The sequence below is a fragment of the Plectropomus leopardus genome, chromosome 17 (assembly GCF_026936395.1).
Source record: "Plectropomus leopardus strain MGB_pleo_1.0 chromosome 17, ASM2693639v1, whole genome shotgun sequence".
NCBI lineage: Eukaryota > Metazoa > Chordata > Actinopteri > Perciformes > Serranidae > Plectropomus > Plectropomus leopardus.
Genome location: NC_142192.1, coordinates 5,876,890 through 5,896,417, shown reverse-complemented (window position 1 = coordinate 5,896,417; position 19,528 = coordinate 5,876,890). Strand labels below are relative to the sequence as shown.

Below are 19,528 nucleotides of genomic sequence, written 5' to 3'. Positions count from 1 at the left end.
GAAACATCCTAAAATAATAGAAACATCTTAAAATCCAAGAAATGTCCTAAAATCCTAGAAATGTCCTAAATCCTAGAAACATGTATGTGTCTGCTGTGACTGGTCCCTGGCCTCCTGTTGTTTTGCAATAGTGGCCCCTGAGCAAAGCAAGTTTAAATCCCTGGCCTAAAGAAATCAAAGGTTCCCGGACTAAGGTTTCCAGTCATTTTCTGCATTAATCCCCTGTGCCCCCCTCTCAAAATCTACACCTATGCTGACTTACAAATTCTAGCAGGTCAAATGCTACAGGCCTGACCCTGACACTTTCCACCATACTCTCACACAACGTTTGGCTTAGGTTGAATTACATGTTGCAGAAATTACTATTATGAGCATAACACATCAGTATAACAGGCTGGTAAATGTCTAACACTTTGGGTTATGTGACAAAGTAAGAACTCACTTCTGTCCTTGGTTACTGTAGTTGTTGTCGTACGATTCGTATCCTTGGTCATCGTAAGCTGTTCCGTATCCGTCGTCGTATTCCTGAAATTAAAGACAAAATGTAACCAGTTGATGTGTAGGAAGGACAAATTTACAGCAAAGATTTTGATCCGAAAGATTTGATACGGCAACCTGCCCTACATTTTAAACCTGTTGAAATGTGGAGCAAAGAGGCTGAGAAGACATCAAGAGTCGCTGTGTGCTGCACTGTTTGCTTCAATTGGGGCCTAAACACTTTTCTGAAATTGCTTTCCAACAATTTCATTTACCAAACCATGCTATCCTATTGTGGACTTTCTTTTTTTTTTAACTCGCCATCATATGCTTACAGGGTAGTTTTTTGTTTGAGACACATTGCAATTCACTGAAGCTTTCAACTTAGCAGAGATATGGGTCAAACTGCTTGATCTGCCGCCGCTGCTGTTACAGCCCATATGCAGCACCATTAAAAGAAGCAACTGCAGCCCTGCCCTTGTCTCTGTGTCAACCGACTGACAGTGGGATGTAAAGACTCTCGCTGTGGCAACGTTTCATCAGCACCTCAAAGGATGAGCCTTGAACATCTGTTTGTGCTCCAGCAATCTGCCCCGTCCCCCCCCGTCCGCACTCCACCCTGGCTCCCGCCAAGAGGAACATCAAAGTGAACCAGTGCCGCACCCGTCCTAATTTGGGATAAATGGGACTTATGTTCCACAAAAGGCGTCGACCCCTAGCGACACATCTCTCATCCCCCACACACTTCTTGGCTAATTCCATCTGCCCCTGATTTGCATGCTCGGAATGAAAGTCTGGAAGATTTAGCAGTGGAGAAAATGCTCATCACATCCATATTATTATTAAGGCCCTAATTCCTGATTAGAAACATGCATTTGCCAAATGACAGCATTTGAATTGACTCTTTTATCTTTAATCCTCCGGAAGCAAAGTATGAAGGAACTACATATGACTCCTGACAAAGAGACCCGGATGCAGAGATGCTTCCTTTCACGGTAAAATATCAGATGCGACAGATGTCTCGACATTTGTTTTCTTGCACTGTGGGGGAAACCCGACAGGTGCATTTTAGGAATCACTTTTATATGCTCAAAACCTCTCCTTGGCCATCCCATTGGGTGGCTTTCAAGACTTGTTTGTATTTTCTTTGTTGTTTGCATGTGAGTGGGAGGTCTGTTGGTTTTTGTGGAGGTCTTTGCCAGTATTTGTCTAAAGGTAGCTCGGGGGGGAATTTAAGTCCCTCCTCGCATTTGTAATTCTGCAGTTACAAGAGCTTTTCCAAAGTCAACAATTCCCCACGCTAACACAAGGACTGAGTTTAGTCAACAACTGTAATTTTGACGATATGAGACCCATTGAACATTTTAAAAACAGTAAGAGCAGCACTTCTGCGGTGAAAGTTTGTCCAGTGGGATTTAATTAAAAGCATGTTTCAACAGGCAGATCAGACTGTAGACTTTGATTTGCAATTTCCCACCATGACCTTTTTCTGACTAATGAAGCGCCAAACAGGAAATAATTCCCTTGCAATATTTGAGAAGTTTTTGTCAAAGATAATCATCACAACACTGACAATAGCAAAAGTGAAGTTTTATTTAAAAGTGACATGGTGGAGGGAGATTGTGGACACGATATCTGGAGGGGATGGGCTTCAGAAGTTCAACTTTCACTGTTAAAAAAGCAAAGGAAAGACTTTTCCAGTTTTAGTAGGGGTGTTCTCATCTAAATGTGGCTTTAGTCTCTCTCAAACTTAGTGCTAACTTATTTGGAAGGATGTTCGAGCGCTGCCTGGGAGGAACAGTATTTGCTAATGGCCCCTCATTGCATTTCGCCAGCAAAGGGGATAAAATAAGCTTGTCCACTCAGGTGTTGTGTTTCCATCACTGCCAACACAAGCCGATTGGAGCTCAAACTGATAAATACCCGTGAATACTGCTGACATTTGACCTGGGAGTGAATGTCCATTGTAGCCTTTCCCACTGAATAAAAAAGCCTGGTTGTTAGTGGTTGTAAGTGAGGTTTTTGTGCAGTGGGAAGGCTGTGGTGATGCCCTGCAGACAGCCTGTGACTGCAAGCCCTAATTATGCATAACTTTAAACCTAATAATACTTAGGTGACTTTGTCAAAAATTCACCCCCTGTACAGTTATTAGCTATAGAGACCAGAACTTATTTTGTACTAGGCTGTAAATATGTTTATTTCTTCTGTAAAGTTGAACAGTTTAACATGGGGGTCTCTGCAGAAACTGCAGTTTTTGGTACTTCCACATTGGTTTCATTTACTACCATCACAAAGGCTATGACACCTAATTTTTCTTGTTTTAGAAGTTTATTCATAATTGCTCTGAAGATAAGCTGACTCTTGTAAAGCCAAATACAGCACTATGCTTTGCATGGTTGCTGTGTGTACCACTAGCCACTTAATGGGACTTTTCATATATTTGCAGTGTTTTGGAATTTTTGAGCAGAGCTGCTGGTGCCCTTCTGTCAGTGCAGCGGGTCCACTTTGTCCGGCTCAAGTTGGTGAGAATATATTGAGTCACTGCTCTCAACATATGAGCCTCCGTCTGGAGGAGAACATTTGTTTTCTCAACAATAATTAACAGTGTGCCATGGTGGCTTTGCAAACAAATAAAGAAATGGCTAAATGAGCACAGTGTGCCTTACTGAAATGATTAATACCAGCAAGAAGTATGGATAAAATATTATACAGTATCTGCCAGTTTAGATGATTATGTTGAAGTTAAAGGTGAGGAATAAACAGCAACTACATTCATATTACCTGAAGTTGGCAGACACTTTTCTCTCAAGCAACTGACATTTCCCCCCGATATATACAGCATGGGCATCAGGTTACAATCAGCTGCATTTTATCTATGAATTGTTAATACTTTGGCATTTCAAAGTGGTTGAAAAAAACAACAGCAAAAAAAAAAACAAAACAATGCAGCATTCTCTGTTTGCTCAAAGCCACAACCAAAGTCTTTGAAGCAGAAACAGCTTTAACTAAAAGGCACCTACTGAAGGAAGTTTGCACATTGCCAGAGCTGCCGTCCTATTTGAAATTGAAATAATGTGTCTGTTTTTGTCAGAAACACGCCTGTTTTTGTCACAAAACTCTGGGGATCATTCCATCCCAATCTATTTAAAAGTTGTCTCTATTATACAGTACCTATTGCAGGCTGGAATAAACAAGCGTGGTCATGAATATTGAATGATAGGGATCTCGACAGGAGGACAAAAAGTAAAAGCATGTAGCTATGATTGTGCAGGCAGCCTCAGCTGTCGAGTAAAATACTCTCTTTGAGTATAAAAACATGAAGACAGTCAAAACCTGTGCGGGATGACACACTCAACTGTCTCTACTGGTTTAGTTCATACACAGATTATTTTACTCTACAACATAAGGCCTTAAAGTAGCATTGTGCAAGATCTGGACATCATTTTAGTTTAAAGCATTCAAAAAATGAACTAAAGCTATCAATAGAGGGTGAAGACACAACACCTTTGACATTATGTCCAAGATGTCTATGTATTGTATTGCAGAGAAATCCACTGCTAAGCAGCTGGGGACATGCCGTCCCCTCTGTAATAACACATCCTGGCCTGAGAGGCAACAGAGAGTCACTGTAGCCTCTAGTGAGCCGCATGAGAGGATGAAGAAGTCAGACGTCATCACAGAGGACACAGAAACTTAGCCTAACATTAGCTTTTTGTTTCTGGTGATATAATTTACACTTCAAAACACAGAAGTGGAGTGGAGTTCATCTGTGAAGATTATCACACTAAACAAAACGTGTAAGTATCATAAACTTGTGTTCGTCACAGGGCTTATTTTTGGCAAATGGCCAATTATTGGGGCTGATATTAGGCCAAATTTTTCAGTCTTTTTACTACCCACTAGAGCCACAATTGCAAATGCTGAATGGGTAAAGGCAAATCATTCTTTTTCTTGATTTTACACCTAAAAGAGTAATTTCAGGAAATTAAACAACATCTGTGAATTGTCGACTAATAAATGACATACATATTGGTTTCAAATATAAAACATGACGTCAAAAACTGGGAAAAAAACCAACGCAAAACAATGTATAGACAGCATGCAATGTTCATTATTTCAGCAAAATCCACACAAGATATGAAGCTTCTCGCCCAGCCAGAACTATAAGTGGAAAGTGAACTTTGTGTTGTGGCTGCAGAGTTTTAATCTTATTGCCTTCAGGGCAGAGTTTTCAATGCTTTAAGACTCAGAGCAGCAGTATCATGAAACTCTGGCAGGAAAGAACTGAAAAGGTGGGGCTAATTAAAAATAATGAGCTGTGTGGGTCGTACCAGCTGTATAAGACACTGATATCATGAACTTTTATCAGGTTTAATACAAAGGTTATTTCAGATCAGCGCTACAAGTTTGAGTTCACCATTGAGACCCAGCACAGATGAGAAAATGTTTAAATCTTCAGAAAGTTCACTCTCATTTGTCTCTAAAATGCCATTAGGAATCTAGTTTCTTTCTGCATATGAAATAACAATTAAATGTGATTTTTTAAAAATACATACATTATTATATTCCTATGCAGTGGTGGCCAATATATCAAATATACTAAATGTATCCATGGCTTGTTTAACATGGAATATATACAATGACTATATCATGAACATTGATTGGATTGATTTTTATTTATTTCGAACATGTAAAAAGGAAATAAAGAAAATATTGCACAAAAGCAGGCTGACAGTAATAATTACAAACAATGAATAACATAAAGCAAAAGAAATGTCTAAATACAAAATGATTCGCTTCACATATTCAAAAAAAAGGGAGAAGAAGTGAAAACTTCCATCCACCCCTTCCACATAAGTCACTGAATTTTAATTAACTAGCTTCCTTATTCAAATTCAGTGTGAATCAAACATGCTGGATGGAAATGTTATTAATATTAAAAAGGAGGAAAATATGTGGAGTACAATGTTCTTTTAGCTTCTCATGTGATACTCTGTGTAAATTTTTTTTATAATATTTCTGCAGGGACCTAAGTCTCTGCTACAGAGTTTAGTGACTTTACCTTGACATGTTTTTAATGACTTAATGTAACTCACATCATCTGTATGATATAAATTATAGCTCTTGTAACTCAGTTTCTCAATACTGATTTTATAGCGCATGTCTTTTCTTTATATTATCACCCACTCAACAGTGAACCTATAATGTTTTCTCCTATGGAAAAAAAAAAGTCTAATAATCCAGAGAGGGAAAGTGTATGCATGGTAAATGTACTGCATTTATATGAGGCTTTCTTCCAAAGTGCTGCAATAATTTGCCTCTAATTCAACTAGTCACACACACACTATTAAACCCATGGTGGAAAGCTATAACACAATGCACCGGGCTAACCATCATAGACAACCTAGGCGCATGGACACTTTGACATGTGGACAGGAGGAGCCAGCCGACATCCTCATGTGCATCCTGCCCGAAAACCATCCAAAAAATGGTCGGACTTTGTTTGTCAGTTGCTTCTAAGAGGTTTTACTGCATTAGTAGTTTGAAAAATATCTGAACTGACGTGCCAGATGGTTTGTTACAGAAAACCATCTGAGAAGCCATCATTTGAAAGTGTTTGAAATAAGGGCAGGCACTTTCAAAAAGTACTTGGCAGGTGATTGGATGAACCATCTGTCTATCACAGTTTATTGACACTTTTCACACGCTCTTAGGCCACAGTCAATGCATGCCACAAATCTACTTCATAATGCAGTGGAAAACACAGATATAAATGTTGTGGGGTACGAAGAGGACACTGACAGCACATGGAGAGATGAGACAGAGCAGCACCATGTAAACACTGCAGTGAAGCCAGCCGCTTGAAAAATAGAAGATAAGAAATAACCAAACATGTCCTAATATGATTTAACATTTAATGTTTTTAATCACATGAAAAGAAATAAATACAAATATTTTTTTATTTAAATTTAATTTTTAATTAAAAAAAAAAAACTAAAATCTAAATTTTACAATAGTTTTTTTGTTTACAGTTATTTATTTATTAAAACTAAATACATACATACATTTAAATATACATACATAAAAAAGAAGAATAAAAGTTTCCATATTAGATTTGCTCCCTGCATTTAGTTGTGGTTAGGGAAATGTCATGTTTTGGCTGAAAATAACACAATCACCACTTGAAAATCTGTGATTTTTATGAATTTTTAAATCTATCTTTTTTGTTATTTATTAATTTATTTATTTTAAACAATATTTTTTAATTTAAAAAAATACAATACTTAAAAAAAATATTTTTTAAATACATACATAAATAAAAATATATGCATTTTGAAATAGTTTCAATTTTAAGGTTTACTCTCTGCATTTGGTTGTGGCTCTGTCCTCGCTGGAAATAACAACAAAGGGTAGCTACAGAACAACTGCTGTTGGAGCCTAAAAACCTGCTGGAAAATCACAACTGGTTGTACTGTTTGTTGGCCTTGAACTGGTCTACAGCTTGGCAGGCGTCTCGCCTAGGTGTCACTCCATCCACCATCTCCTCCACCTCCTGACGACACAGTCAGCTCATATACTACATCACGTTAGAGATGCTGATATGCTATGGAAAAACAAATATAATTTATATGTTGTTTGAAGGTGTGTACAATGCCAACATCTTCATCTGTGACTGGGCTGCAGCACTGTGCCTGATGCACCAGCGTTAGCAGAGCAGGTACTAGATACCCTGATTAGTTTTCAGCACAAGCCATTTGCCATTAGTGTTAACCGAGTCCTCCTCCCGTCTTGATGGAGACTCTCTAGGTGCTGTCCACTCGTATTGGACAACACTGCCTGGTATTAAGGACCATATTAAACTTTAACAATGGCATGTTATTGCCATTTATTAGAGCAGCTCCTCTATAATTGAGTTACAAGCGAGCTGAGAGGAGAAACATGCTCGACTTATAAATCACAGCGGCACAGTGAAAAATCATTCTTTTCTTTGGGTGTCTGATGTGAGGAAAAAAAAATGGAAATGGAGAACAGACTGTGCTGATGGTGCGATTGAAGCTATTATAATATCTGATGTGTTTGTATTGATATACTGTTCACTCAAAATATCTTGGAGAGCACAATAGCGCGACGATACTGCAACAGTGTTTCAAAATGCTGAACTGGATTAGTGTGAAAGTGAGAAGGGGGGGGGGGGACAGCCCCTAAGTGAGTCTTTCATTTGTATGCCAGTGGATGGCTGAGAGGCGTGTTGTTAAAAGATAAGGACTGGCCTCTGAGGCCACTGAAGACTAACAGAGGGCCTGGCACTGCATGTTACAACAGCAGTATCACAGCCGCTCCACTGTGCTCTACAATACCACTGTAACAGATAGGATGCCACTGACACCCAGAGCAGGCTTTTCAGGCGCTGGATTTGTTCCCTGCACACTCCACTAAATCCAAATGAGTTCAACAACACGCCGTCCTCACATTATGAACTTTTGCAGGGAGCTACGCATGCTGCGTGGCCCCATGCTAAAACCCAAAAGGTGTCAAATGCAAACAACAAAGCGAGAAAATTAAGCAAATCAAAAGAAGAAGAAAAGCCTCGTTGTTCCCAGATGACTTCAGTACGATACCATCTGTTCAAAGAGAGAAGTCTCGCCTCCACACAGCTGTGCCGCACACTCCTCTTAACTTCTCAACAATGAAAGCAAAATAAGACCCCGCGATATTGTTCAAAGAAAACAAATAATCCAGCATCTGTAACTCTCGGTCATCTGTCTTGCTCTGGAAATTCCTCAAAGCGGCGTGTCATTTATTCGGCTCCTCCTGCCAGCATATTTCAGAACGCTGAACAGGCTGGAATTTGCCGGAGTTTTTTTTTTTTTTCCCGCTGCAGGGTTAGAAATGCTACTCAAGCTATCAGATTGAGGATGCCAAAAAGTTGGCCCATGCATCAAGTTGAAGTATCACTACCCTGTGTTACACTTGACAAATGTCTTAGCTTTCCCCCACTGTTATTTTACCACCGTTGGGTTTGATCTTGGCGGAGTTTTAAATAAGGCGTATTCACACCTGCCAAGTGTTCTCAGGGGAATTCATGTCATTAATGAATTAGCCCTGCAGAAACATCTGCACCGGAGAATTTAACATCTCTGCCTCTGATGCAGCGCGCTGTACTCGTCTGTTCCCACTTCTCCTGTGCACAGTCATGCAGGCAAACTCTGCCCGGTGGAAGTAAATGGAGGACTTTTATAATATAGGAGGCAATATAAAGGGATGACAATATATGGGATTCCGAAAGCTAATCATTTCTTTGTTTCTGATAGCCAGTATGTTATTATTGTCATGGTTTTCATTCCCGTTTTTTAAGACCTGTAAGATAAAAAAACTAAAAGCTGATGTATAGTTGTACGAAGGCGCTACACAAGTGGCCTACACCACCGTGATCATTTATACTTGTGTAGTTGTGTGTCTGTGATGCTGCATTTATTTATGGCGCTAATTGGCACTGGGGTTTCTTTGCTATTGTTTTTAATTTCTTTTAAGTGCAGTAAAGTTGGATTTGCTAAGCATACATCATAGATATATTGAGAAAGTCTGGATACAGCTATGGAGGCGGGGCCTCTTTCATCCTATGACAGTTGCTGATTGGCACATGAAGCAAAAAAGTTCTTTTTTCTGGGTATAGAATACTCGGATCTACGGGCCCATGAGGCTTGTGCACTATAGACTTATGGCGTCCGTGTGCCCGAGCTGGTAACTTCCACCGGCAGAGCGACAAACTTCCAGTTTAGCGCCTCGCTAGCAGGAATGGTGCTCTAAAAAATTTAATCTGTTGGCTCTTTTAGACTTTCCAAATGTTATCCAACTGAATGACTTCAATCTAGATAGTGAAATGAGTCATTTCGCAGGGGTTTTGATGCTCACAAAAAAGTATCCATTGATTTACAGGTGTCTGTTTCCCAATGTCAGTCAATCGGACGAAGTCTCTCTGGGTCCGTGGGCATCATGTGACAGACCAAGACGGCACAATTCTACCAGCCTGTCGCACCTTTTGGGGGCTTGGCTTACAGACATAAAACAAAGAGATTTGTACCATGAGTATCTGTACAAATGTTCATAGCAACATATGAAATAATTTTTGAAATATTTTAGACTGACCCGCGAACCAACATTGACATCTCTAAAGCCATACATCATCACTAATACGAATGGAGAGGAAAAAAAAGTGCTATAAAAACAGCATATTAACTATATTTATATATTAAAATAATACTGGTTTTTATTACAGAAATGTCAGATAATAAACAGATAATATTTTAAAGGGATAGTAATTAATCTTAATCATTTGTTACAAATCAGGGGTTTTGTCCCATGTGCAAATGTTTCAGTCTCATCTCCATGACTTCTCTCCCCTGCCACACCAGTTGGATGCAGCATCTTTATTGCTGTATCTGAAATACTTTCCTAACCATTACACCCAATTTAGATTAAAACTGCTATGAGGAAAGGGCCATAGAGAACACGATTCAATTAACAACGCTTGGCTCTCAGAAGGGCTGGACATGAGGAGAGGGTTGTTTTTTTTTGTTTTTTGTTTTTTTTTTAATGCCCCAACACTCAGCGAGGAGCCACAGCGCTCAGAGCAGATTACTGTATCTGGAGGATTTAACATAAACAATACCAGCCCACGTGCATTGCACATTTCTTGGTCTTGTCACCCAGAGGAATTAAGCTTCTGTGTGAACAAAAACAAATAGATATAGCTCCAGATTTCGCATGAAGACAAAGTTGTGCTATTTTGATTAGCGCCTTTAGATTTCACGTTGGCACACACTGAAATAGCACAAAAAAAAGATTACATGTTTCTGAAAATTACGTCATGTTTAATTGTCCTCCAATGGGATTAGCAGCAGGTAAAACAGCGCTCTCAATGCACCTAATGAATTACATGAAATGAGATTTGGCTGTAATCAAAGGAACCATTCAAGACTGATGGGGGCTGCCAAGACTGGATCACGGGATAATAACATTTCTGTGATTTTGTTTGGCAACAATTGGATTCACAGTAATTGGATACAAACAGGAGCTTTAACAGAGGTAGATTATGTAAACTGAAAAGCATCCAGCCGTGCATCATCATCACGACAAAAACCACCAAGATGTAACCCAGGTCTGGTGCTTTTAGTCTGAACAAGAGAGAGGGAGAGAACGCCTCCAGCTAAACAAATGTTTTGGCCCGTGGCGATGCCGCGCAGCAAAGAACGATGGGAACATGCATATGAGCAAATGTTAAGCGCTGATAAATGAAGGTGACAAATGTGAAAAAAAACATCTCTTTGTCATTCCATTGATGAATACAAGTGCCTATTTGTCAGCCAACACTTGTCCTGGGATGGTGATGGATTCGGATAACACCGAGTCAAACTCATTCAGCCCTTAATTTGCAGCGATGTGGTTAGATTTATCATCCGGCAGATGTTGGGGGTCTTTTTTTTCCCTCCACCCAGATACACAGGTGCAGGTGTCGGGGGATGCAGTTTACAACTGTGACAATGATGGGAAACAGCTGGTCCAGGAGTCATTCTCTACGACCTCCACACATTTGAATAGCAACCTCTGAATAAACCTGTCAGATGTGGTTAGGTATGGGCTGCTGGGGCAATTTTCCAACGCAGGCCACCTCCTCTCTGCTTCTATCTGCTAAATATGCAATGTTGATGCTGGAATCTCTGGGGGAGCTTGCCTCGACAGTGCGGCTGGAGACTCTCTTGGCAAATGCACAAAGACTCTGACTCTAAGCCTAATATATTCATCTCTGGCAGCTGTTGATATTACAGCCAGGTTCCCATAAGACTGTGCAGGTAAGCTACAAGAGTGAATCACAATACTGGCTACTAGAACAAATTCACACTGTTTATGCTAACACCTCATGTAGCAGGATGCCACCTCTCCCTACCATGGACCCAGTTTGATTTTTTTAGGGTGGATGGGGGATCTTTAGGGGGAGATTGAAGGTCAATAGCATATCCCATATAGAGGTGGTATTTATTTTCTGAAAGTGAGGAACCTGACGATTAACTTGGGGGCTTAGGGGGGTATAGGGGCGTGGAACAATATGCTGGAAATACATGATGACTATTTACATGCTCAATTATGACTCATAAGTTGTTGCTACAATCTTTGGGTTGGTAGCATTTGTTACACTGATTTGATGTGGAATTTAACACTAGAGAATTGAAAAAACCTCTAAAAAAATTCAGTGAAAATACCACATTTAGAGACCAAGACCTTGAGGAACACTTTTGCAAATTCCATGCTTGGATTGCCATACAGCCTCTAAATGTCTGAGGTCTCTTGTTTGTGATTATGTTATTCAGCCTCCTTCCAGACAAGGTAGAATGACGTGATTGGTACCAATGGATGCCTTAGATTCCTTCTTCCAAATAGAGAAGCACGGTATTGGATTTTTTGCTGATATCCAATATGTTGCCATAAAACAACTTGCTGAAAACCTATCAATACGTCCACTTTTTCCCCACCAAATTTGAGTGAGTATCAAGTCTCTTCTGTGTGTAATTAACATCAGATTATGCATGATGGCCCCAACAGCAGATGGAGGCATTAAATGCAGTGTTTCTTAATATTAATTTATTGTGCAAAATAAGAAAAAGCATTATGAATATTGGCCGATACTGATGACGTGCCGATATTATCAGCATGTTGGCAGATTCTGATTGTTCATTTTAAATCCATTATTAGCTGATACTGATGGCGTGCTGACATTATTGTGCATCCCTAGTTTCATTTGATACACATAGCCACTGTTGCTTTAAAAATTTAGTCTATAAAATACAAATATTGGTCCATGACCCCAGAAAGTATAATGTTGCCATTGTGGATGAGCCAAAACTCAAACACTTTGTTTTGTTATCCAATATTTGTTTCTATTTTGTCAAAGTGGCACCATTAAAAGTATGCCGGATTATAAATTAGTAATAATGAAAAAAGTGCACATCAGACTGAATATCACTTTTTAAAAAAAGATACGAATCATGTGTCTGTTTTCAAGTCTGTTAGTCTCAGTATATGATGTTTGACACAAAATGCAGCAATACGTTGCTTCAGGTTTAATAGTACCTTATTTGCCTCAATGAGCTGTGTGTCACAAGGACTGCTGCAGCAACAGCACCTGACTGTGATGATGAGTTCCCCAAAAAAGCAGCAGGACAATCAATTGCTTACTTTTTGTGGCTCAGAATCAGCTTTGTTGTCCAAGTATGTGTGCATATACAAGAAATCTGACTCTGGGATTTGCTCTGCTTTTAAACCACTCAAATAGAAATGGATCAAAAACAACAAAGTCTGGCAATTACATATGGGTAATGGATGTTTTTATAACTCCAGAATGCAACTGTAAGCACCGCCAATTCTGTCCTAATACTGTAAATATTAAGGGAGCATGCAGGATTTGCAGGATTGGCAGTCTGCCACGATTAAAATATTTGGACTGTTCATTAGTAGAACTATTGGAATATTGATACCATTTGGTTATTTGCCCTACACTCGTAGAGTGCAGAGCACACTCTGGGCACGGATGGAGCAGCAGAACGTCAGGCCCAGCGAAAGTAAAACTTAACTGTTCATTGCAATGGGTCTAAAAGTTTGCTTTCACTCGCCCTCTGCAGCAGCTGCTCCTACATATATCATACATCAATCTCATTTTCTCTGACCACATTAGCAATTATCCAACCTGTGACTCAAATTTCACAAACTGCTGCTGAGGAAAAAGGGAGCTCATGATCCGCCTGCATTGTGTTCTAGGGGTGTGAATCTATCAGTAACTCATGATTCGATTCGATTTCAATTCTTGGGGTCACGATTTGATTCAGAATCGATTCTTGATTCACAACGATTTCAATTCAAAATCGATTCCCAATTTAAAATATAGGAGGTGTAATTTCAGGATCTACTCAGGTGTTTTGCCAGTGGCACATTATGTTATGAAAGCAAAGTGTGTATGAAATAATGGAGGTTTTAATATGTACAAGCTTTTTTGTTGCAGAAAACCCAAGTGTTGGGAATCAGGAATTAAAAAAATAAACATTGTAATTATTATAGTTAAAAAAATGGACATACTTTTCCAAAAAGAAGTCACATTGTTTTTTATCCCATTATATGTGCCACTCTACAAAGCAGCTCCTATCTGTGATGATGCAGAGGGCCACATCACACTCCTGACACTTCAGAGAGGGTCCTGATTCTCCTGCCTGCTCTGCCTGCAGTGAACACAGAGTTTACATCCATATGAGGACCTCCTGCTTGTTAGACTGTCCCCTGATTTACCCTTGTCTCATTATTATTATTATAGGGGCTACCAGCGTTACTTAATGCATGAGGTGCTACCAATAACACAGAGCGATAGATACAGTAGGAATAGGCCAATCACAGTGCAGTTTGCTTCAGATGACGTGTGGCATATGTAAGCAGATACAAGGCCAAAACAAACCTCTGACCTCTCCAAAGGAACTATGGGAAACCAATATGCCATTTAGCACTGATGCTAATGTACTTTTATCATCGAAATATGGAAAAAATATGGACGGAAGACACCCAATATCATCATCTATCATAATGGATTTAATGAACAAGGTCCCGTAAAAACACCCAAACTCCAGGGCTGCATAGAGAGGCTTCTAAAAGAGCTACGATGCATCAGAATCATCCCTCTGAATGGCACAGCCAGCAGTTTTCACTGGCGAAAAAAGTGATCCGACAAATGGTCTAAAAATTATTAAGACTTTCTAAATGATAAATAAACAAACATTTTAGAGGGTTAAGAATATAATCGATGTTTAACAAAAACCTCCACATATCGAGAGGGGACATGATTGTCTATTTGCCAGCCTATTGTGACCCCGGAACTGTTGAGTACCCCAAAGTTTAATATTATGAAGGTAAAGTATGGGTCCCCAACATTGAGAAGCTGTCAGATGCTAATTTGCATATGTTGGACAATTTGCATAATTTGCATACAACTGCATAACCACATATATTGAATATACTTCAGCAGCTGCTTTGCAATTTTGGACATCATCTAGGTAGTTTTTGGAGTTATTGAGGATGCTGAATCCATTTCTTATATTTCAAAATTTAAAATGGATTATAAATTGTATAATTTTCATAAACAGATGAATAATAACAATGCATAACAATAACAATGCAGGGAGTTTACATTTGAATTCACAGACCATCACTGAGTTGATGTGCAATTTGTAAATGTTGGTATGAAACTTATCGATGTGTTTACTCTGATAATGCTAAAGTTAGCACTTCTTGCTCCATGAGCCGGCATTACTGTTTTGAAAGCAGCATCCTACATGTTATGTCATGTTACAGAGTTTCATTATACTCACATATTCTCCATATGTGTCCTGAACTATGGGTGGAGCCGCCCGGTATCCGGGGGTTGGTGGGGCGCCTCTGGCTCTCTGAACCCCCCTCCCTCTGGAAGATGGAGCACGGCTAGGCAGGGCTCCTCTGGGGGCTGCTCCTCGGGGCACGGCCGCATGCAGGGGAGGAACTCCTCCTCGAGTCCTGACACAAGACACAAACATCCGCTCAGGTTTAGACGAAAGAGAAACTAAAATACATTGTTATCAGCTTTTTGTGATCAATTCAGTGAATTATTGGAGGGAGAAATGAACATGCGTACACAGTTTAGATGGATCAGGTGATATACAGTGTCTCTTCTTTCGCCACAACATGTTCATATCGTTTCAAACCATTAAAAGATACTATTACGGGGATAGTGTTATAAATCATCAATATGAGACGTCCACTGCATCCCAGGTCTTTATGATGAGGTGCTGGAATTTATTATGTTTGGAGTCAAGCTGCCTCGTCTCCTTGCACTCCAGTTGGTGATTTCCTCCATCGGTCCAGAATGACTTGGTGCAAACCGAAGCGATGAATTTGACACATTCAGCGGCAGGTTATATGTGTAGGTGGAGACGGAGGAGCAGCGAAGGTGGCGGCCAAGCTCCTCCAGTCGAGAAAAAAGTGAGTCACGTCCATTACTCAAAACACAGCAGTCTTGTGGCTGAATTGCTTTCCTGTCTATTAAGGAAAATGCAGGTGACAAAACTGCTGTTCCTGCCTGTTTTGGTGATGGATGTTTTCTTGAAATAAAGCCTTTTTTCCAAAGACACGGGATGAAGGAATTAAGATAAAAAAAAGGAAATGACCTTGAGATAAGTACTTTCCTTAGTAGCAAAATTAGTAAAAAGCACAAAAATTAACTTTAAATTAGTAAAAAAATAAATAAATAGATAAAATAAAATAAAATAAAATAAAATAAAATAAAATAAAATAAAATAAAATAAAATAAAATAAAATAAAATAAAATAAAATAAATAAATAACTAAAATGCAAAACATCACTTGGAGAAAGTGCTTTAAAATGTATAAAGAATTCTGTTACATAATATATATGTAATTATGATAATTACATATATATTCCCGCCCTAGACTTGATATTTTATCCATAGAAATTCTCAAGTCTCATTTCTTGCAGTTTGTTGGATATTTCTTGCCAAGTTGCTTGTTTCCTTTTTTCCATGTTTTCAAAGAAATCGCACCAATTTGCTCAGGCTTCAAAGCTTCAAATACCTGTGGAAGGCATCTGAACGCAGCACAACAAAAAGTGATGTCGCTGCAGGTTTCAAAGGGTTAACACAGAACCCAGAGTCTAATCTGCACTGTAATCAAGATGGAGGCAAAGTCAAGCTGGAAATCAAAGGCGGTCTGACCTTGTGGTGTGGTAACATGTTGTTTGAGCGTTTTAGACCGACTGAGCTTTCTTTTAAAAGCAGTTAACTGATCTGAAGCGGCTGCAGAAAAACCACCAAGGTTGCTCTGCGGGTCATTTTCTTTCTATGCTTTCCATTTCTCCATTATGATTGGTCACAGATTTGGGGCAGGAGGAGACGAAAAAAAGAAGAAGTCTTAATTTTCTGGCTAACAGGGACAGCTGAGGATGTTTACTTGATAAAAATTGGACCACCCTCAAGTAGAAGAATGAAAGCGCTGAGAGCCGACTAACAGCAGGACTTCTCCTCAAGCAACAGTTCCAAAGTCAAAGTGGTGACAGAGTGACAGAGCGTCCATACGGTGTCATTGTGTCAATCAAAAGTAAGGACGTGTGAATATGCAGAAAAACTGCATGCGACTTCCTGTTCAGGAGCCTCTGGGACTTGTGTCTTATCAAACCCGAATTAAGCATGGCAAATTCTAATTACAGTTTAATTCAAAACACAGCCAATTATATTCTGACTCAGAGCAACACAAACGGCGCGTCTCGGTGACCTTGTTTATCTCAAAAATCTGATGAAAGAAGTGCGTTTTCTTTTATAAACACAAAGAACAAACAGCATGACTCTTTGCGTTTTCTAAAGCTTGCTGTCGACACACAGAGCCTTTAAGTTTTCTGATGGCCGTGAGTATTTTTTATTTGTAGTCTTGTGAGGTCTCGGAGGAGCTGGAATTAGCGTGGGTTCGCAGGGATAGTAGAAAGGAGAGAACATTTGCATATAAAGGCTTTTATGCTAATGTGGCTATGCTTTTTTAATGTTTATGGACACCAGACATTGCATCACTGTGTACTACCAGACACTATTTACTATCAGTTTTGTTTTTGCATTAAAGGTTCGTGCTCATTTAATGGCCGCACTGACTCTATTTCAGCACAGGAGTCGCAGCTAAAATATGGCAGCATGACATAGAACAAACTCTAGGAAATGCACCAAGTGCAAACAACCTAAATCACAAGCCGTGTTTGAGCAGCACTCCTCTTGAATTGACATGTATGTCTCCAAACAGAAGTTGAATCAGGAGGCTCTAGTTCAGGGACACTCAATGTCCTTTGCTTGGGAGCCACTTTTGAAAAATGAAAGGAGGCCAAGGGCCACTTGCAGAAGCCCCATTCATGTTTCTAGAATTTTAGGACAGTTCTAGGATTTTAGAACATTTCTCTAATTTTAGAACATTTTTAGAATTTTTGGGCATTTCTAGGATTTTATGATGTTTCAAGGATTTTGAAACATTTCTTAAGAGTTTTTGGTTTCTAGGATTGTAGGACATTTCTAGGATGTTAAGACGTTACTTGAATTTTAGCACATTCCTTTTTTTGGATTTTAGGACGTTTCTAGGACTTTAAGACATCTCTAGAATTTTTGGACATTTGTATGATTTTAGGACATTTCTAGATGTTTCTCGGATTTTAGCACATTTCTTAGATTTTCAGACATTTCTTAGATTTTAGCGTGTTTCTAGGAATTTAGGACAGTTCAAGGATTTTAGCAAATTTCAATGATTTTGGGATGTTTCTAGGATGTTTTGAATGTTTCCAGAATTTTAAGACATTTTTTTTCCATTATAGGATAGTTTGATCATTTTAGGACGTTTTTAGGATTTGAGACATTAAGGGCTTAGCTAGGTGCTCTACTGAAATATACTGTATATATTTTTTTAACAAATAAGCTCTATTTTGATGCTGTCTTATTCAATCTGGCACCTTATGTATACTAAAAGTCCCCAAACAATTCTTGAAATGGCAGTGGTTGACATTAGAAAATGGTTGGGGGGGGGGTATTTGGCCTGTGGGCAGTAAGTTGAATACCTCCACTGTAGTTCCTTCAAGTTTGCCTGATAAAATGCCTTTTTTTTTCTGTCACGAGCTCTGATTGTCATTTTTGTGGGTAACCATAATATAACTGCTGAACATTTCCTTTCATTTCCTCTGTACACAGGAGTTTCCAATGTTCATGGTGGACTCTGCCGGCTTCAGATTCCCTACTTCTGCATGACAGATTCAAAGAAAACTGTAAAGCATATAATCTTGTGTTGTTATTTCTAAAAGTATCTCATTGAGATTACTCTGTGTCAGAGCTGTATTAACCTCTTCCACTCTGTGTGTCCCTACCCCATGTTCTTTTTTTTAAGCTGGGACAAAAGGCATTTAGGAGAAGACAGTAGGTCAACAGTATATGCCTATAAAAGTTGTATACATCGTCTGAAAGCTGCTGAAGATTAATTTGAGATGAAGCTTAGCACAGTGTTTTAAGTTTTTCTAGTCAGAAATTTGAAATGTATTGTGTTTTGGTTAGGCATCTATTCAAACTTTGAACATTTAGAGTCTATAGGGACTAAGAACAAAATGATGGAAGTATGTGATGGCCATTCTCATGCTCATGTATGTCTCTTAAGTTGTAGCAATTTTTGGGTTGATCCAATTTGTTACACAGATTTGGTGCTAAATTTAAGCATTTATACCATCGAAGAATTGATTAAAAAAACATTAAAATAAGGTAAAAAATCCCACCAAAATAACACATTAAGACACCGTGACCATGATATGGCTTAAAAGACTTTTGACATTTGGAGATTTCTGTAGGAATTGTATTTTTCGGAAATTGGATGGGGAGTACTTCTGTTCTGAAAACTGCAGAGAAAACTTTCTTATTGGCAATATACCTGTGAAGGCCAAACGTTCTCTGAATGCCAGAGGTCTCTAGTTTGTGGCTGTTCATGCAAAAACCTGAATGATTTTTGTCTGAAACTTCATGGGACTAGCATTTAAGTGGATATGTCTGTACAGGGGAGATACCTACATAATATATTTTCATTCAGATATCTTGAGGTAAGAGGTCAAGGGACCCAACAATTCCCACTGCTGCTGCTTCACATCAAAATCTTACAAAAGGCAAAAAAGCTTTGGTGTGATGCAATTATAGGAAATGCAAGCATTTGGGGAGGTTACAGCAATCACGTATGCTTTCACATTTTTTGTGCATCAGTATTACTCCTACTGACTTTAATGTGCTCTGCTGTTGTGTGAAAAATTACTCACACAGGTTTGTTTGGCTGCACTGTAACAGTTGTACCAGTTGCTTAAGACTGAATAAAAACACACAAAAACATACAAACACAAAAAGTTGTGATTAAGTAGCACTCTTAAAAGAGAACAACCTAGCCAGTGGCCCTCAGATAATGTGACTTTGAGACAC

At 39.1% G+C, this 19,528-nt stretch overlaps 1 protein-coding gene across 2 annotated transcripts in view; it reads right to left on the bottom strand.

Moving 5' to 3' along the window:
* The window catches only part of khdrbs3 (KH domain containing, RNA binding, signal transduction associated 3), a 141,621-nt gene that overhangs the window by 32,440 nt on the left and 89,653 nt on the right, over positions 1–19,528 (bottom strand). For both annotated transcript variants that reach the window (XR_015779489.1, XM_042507091.2), the window contains exons 6-7: positions 14,880–15,060; positions 443–525 (exon numbers count right to left, since the gene is read on the bottom strand). Coding sequence is in view for 1 of the 2 variants with exons in the window: in XM_042507091.2 (XP_042363025.1) it covers positions 443–525; positions 14,880–15,060 (264 nt within the window). In the remaining variant the exon portion in view is untranslated. The remainder of the gene's footprint in view (positions 1–442; positions 526–14,879; positions 15,061–19,528) is intronic.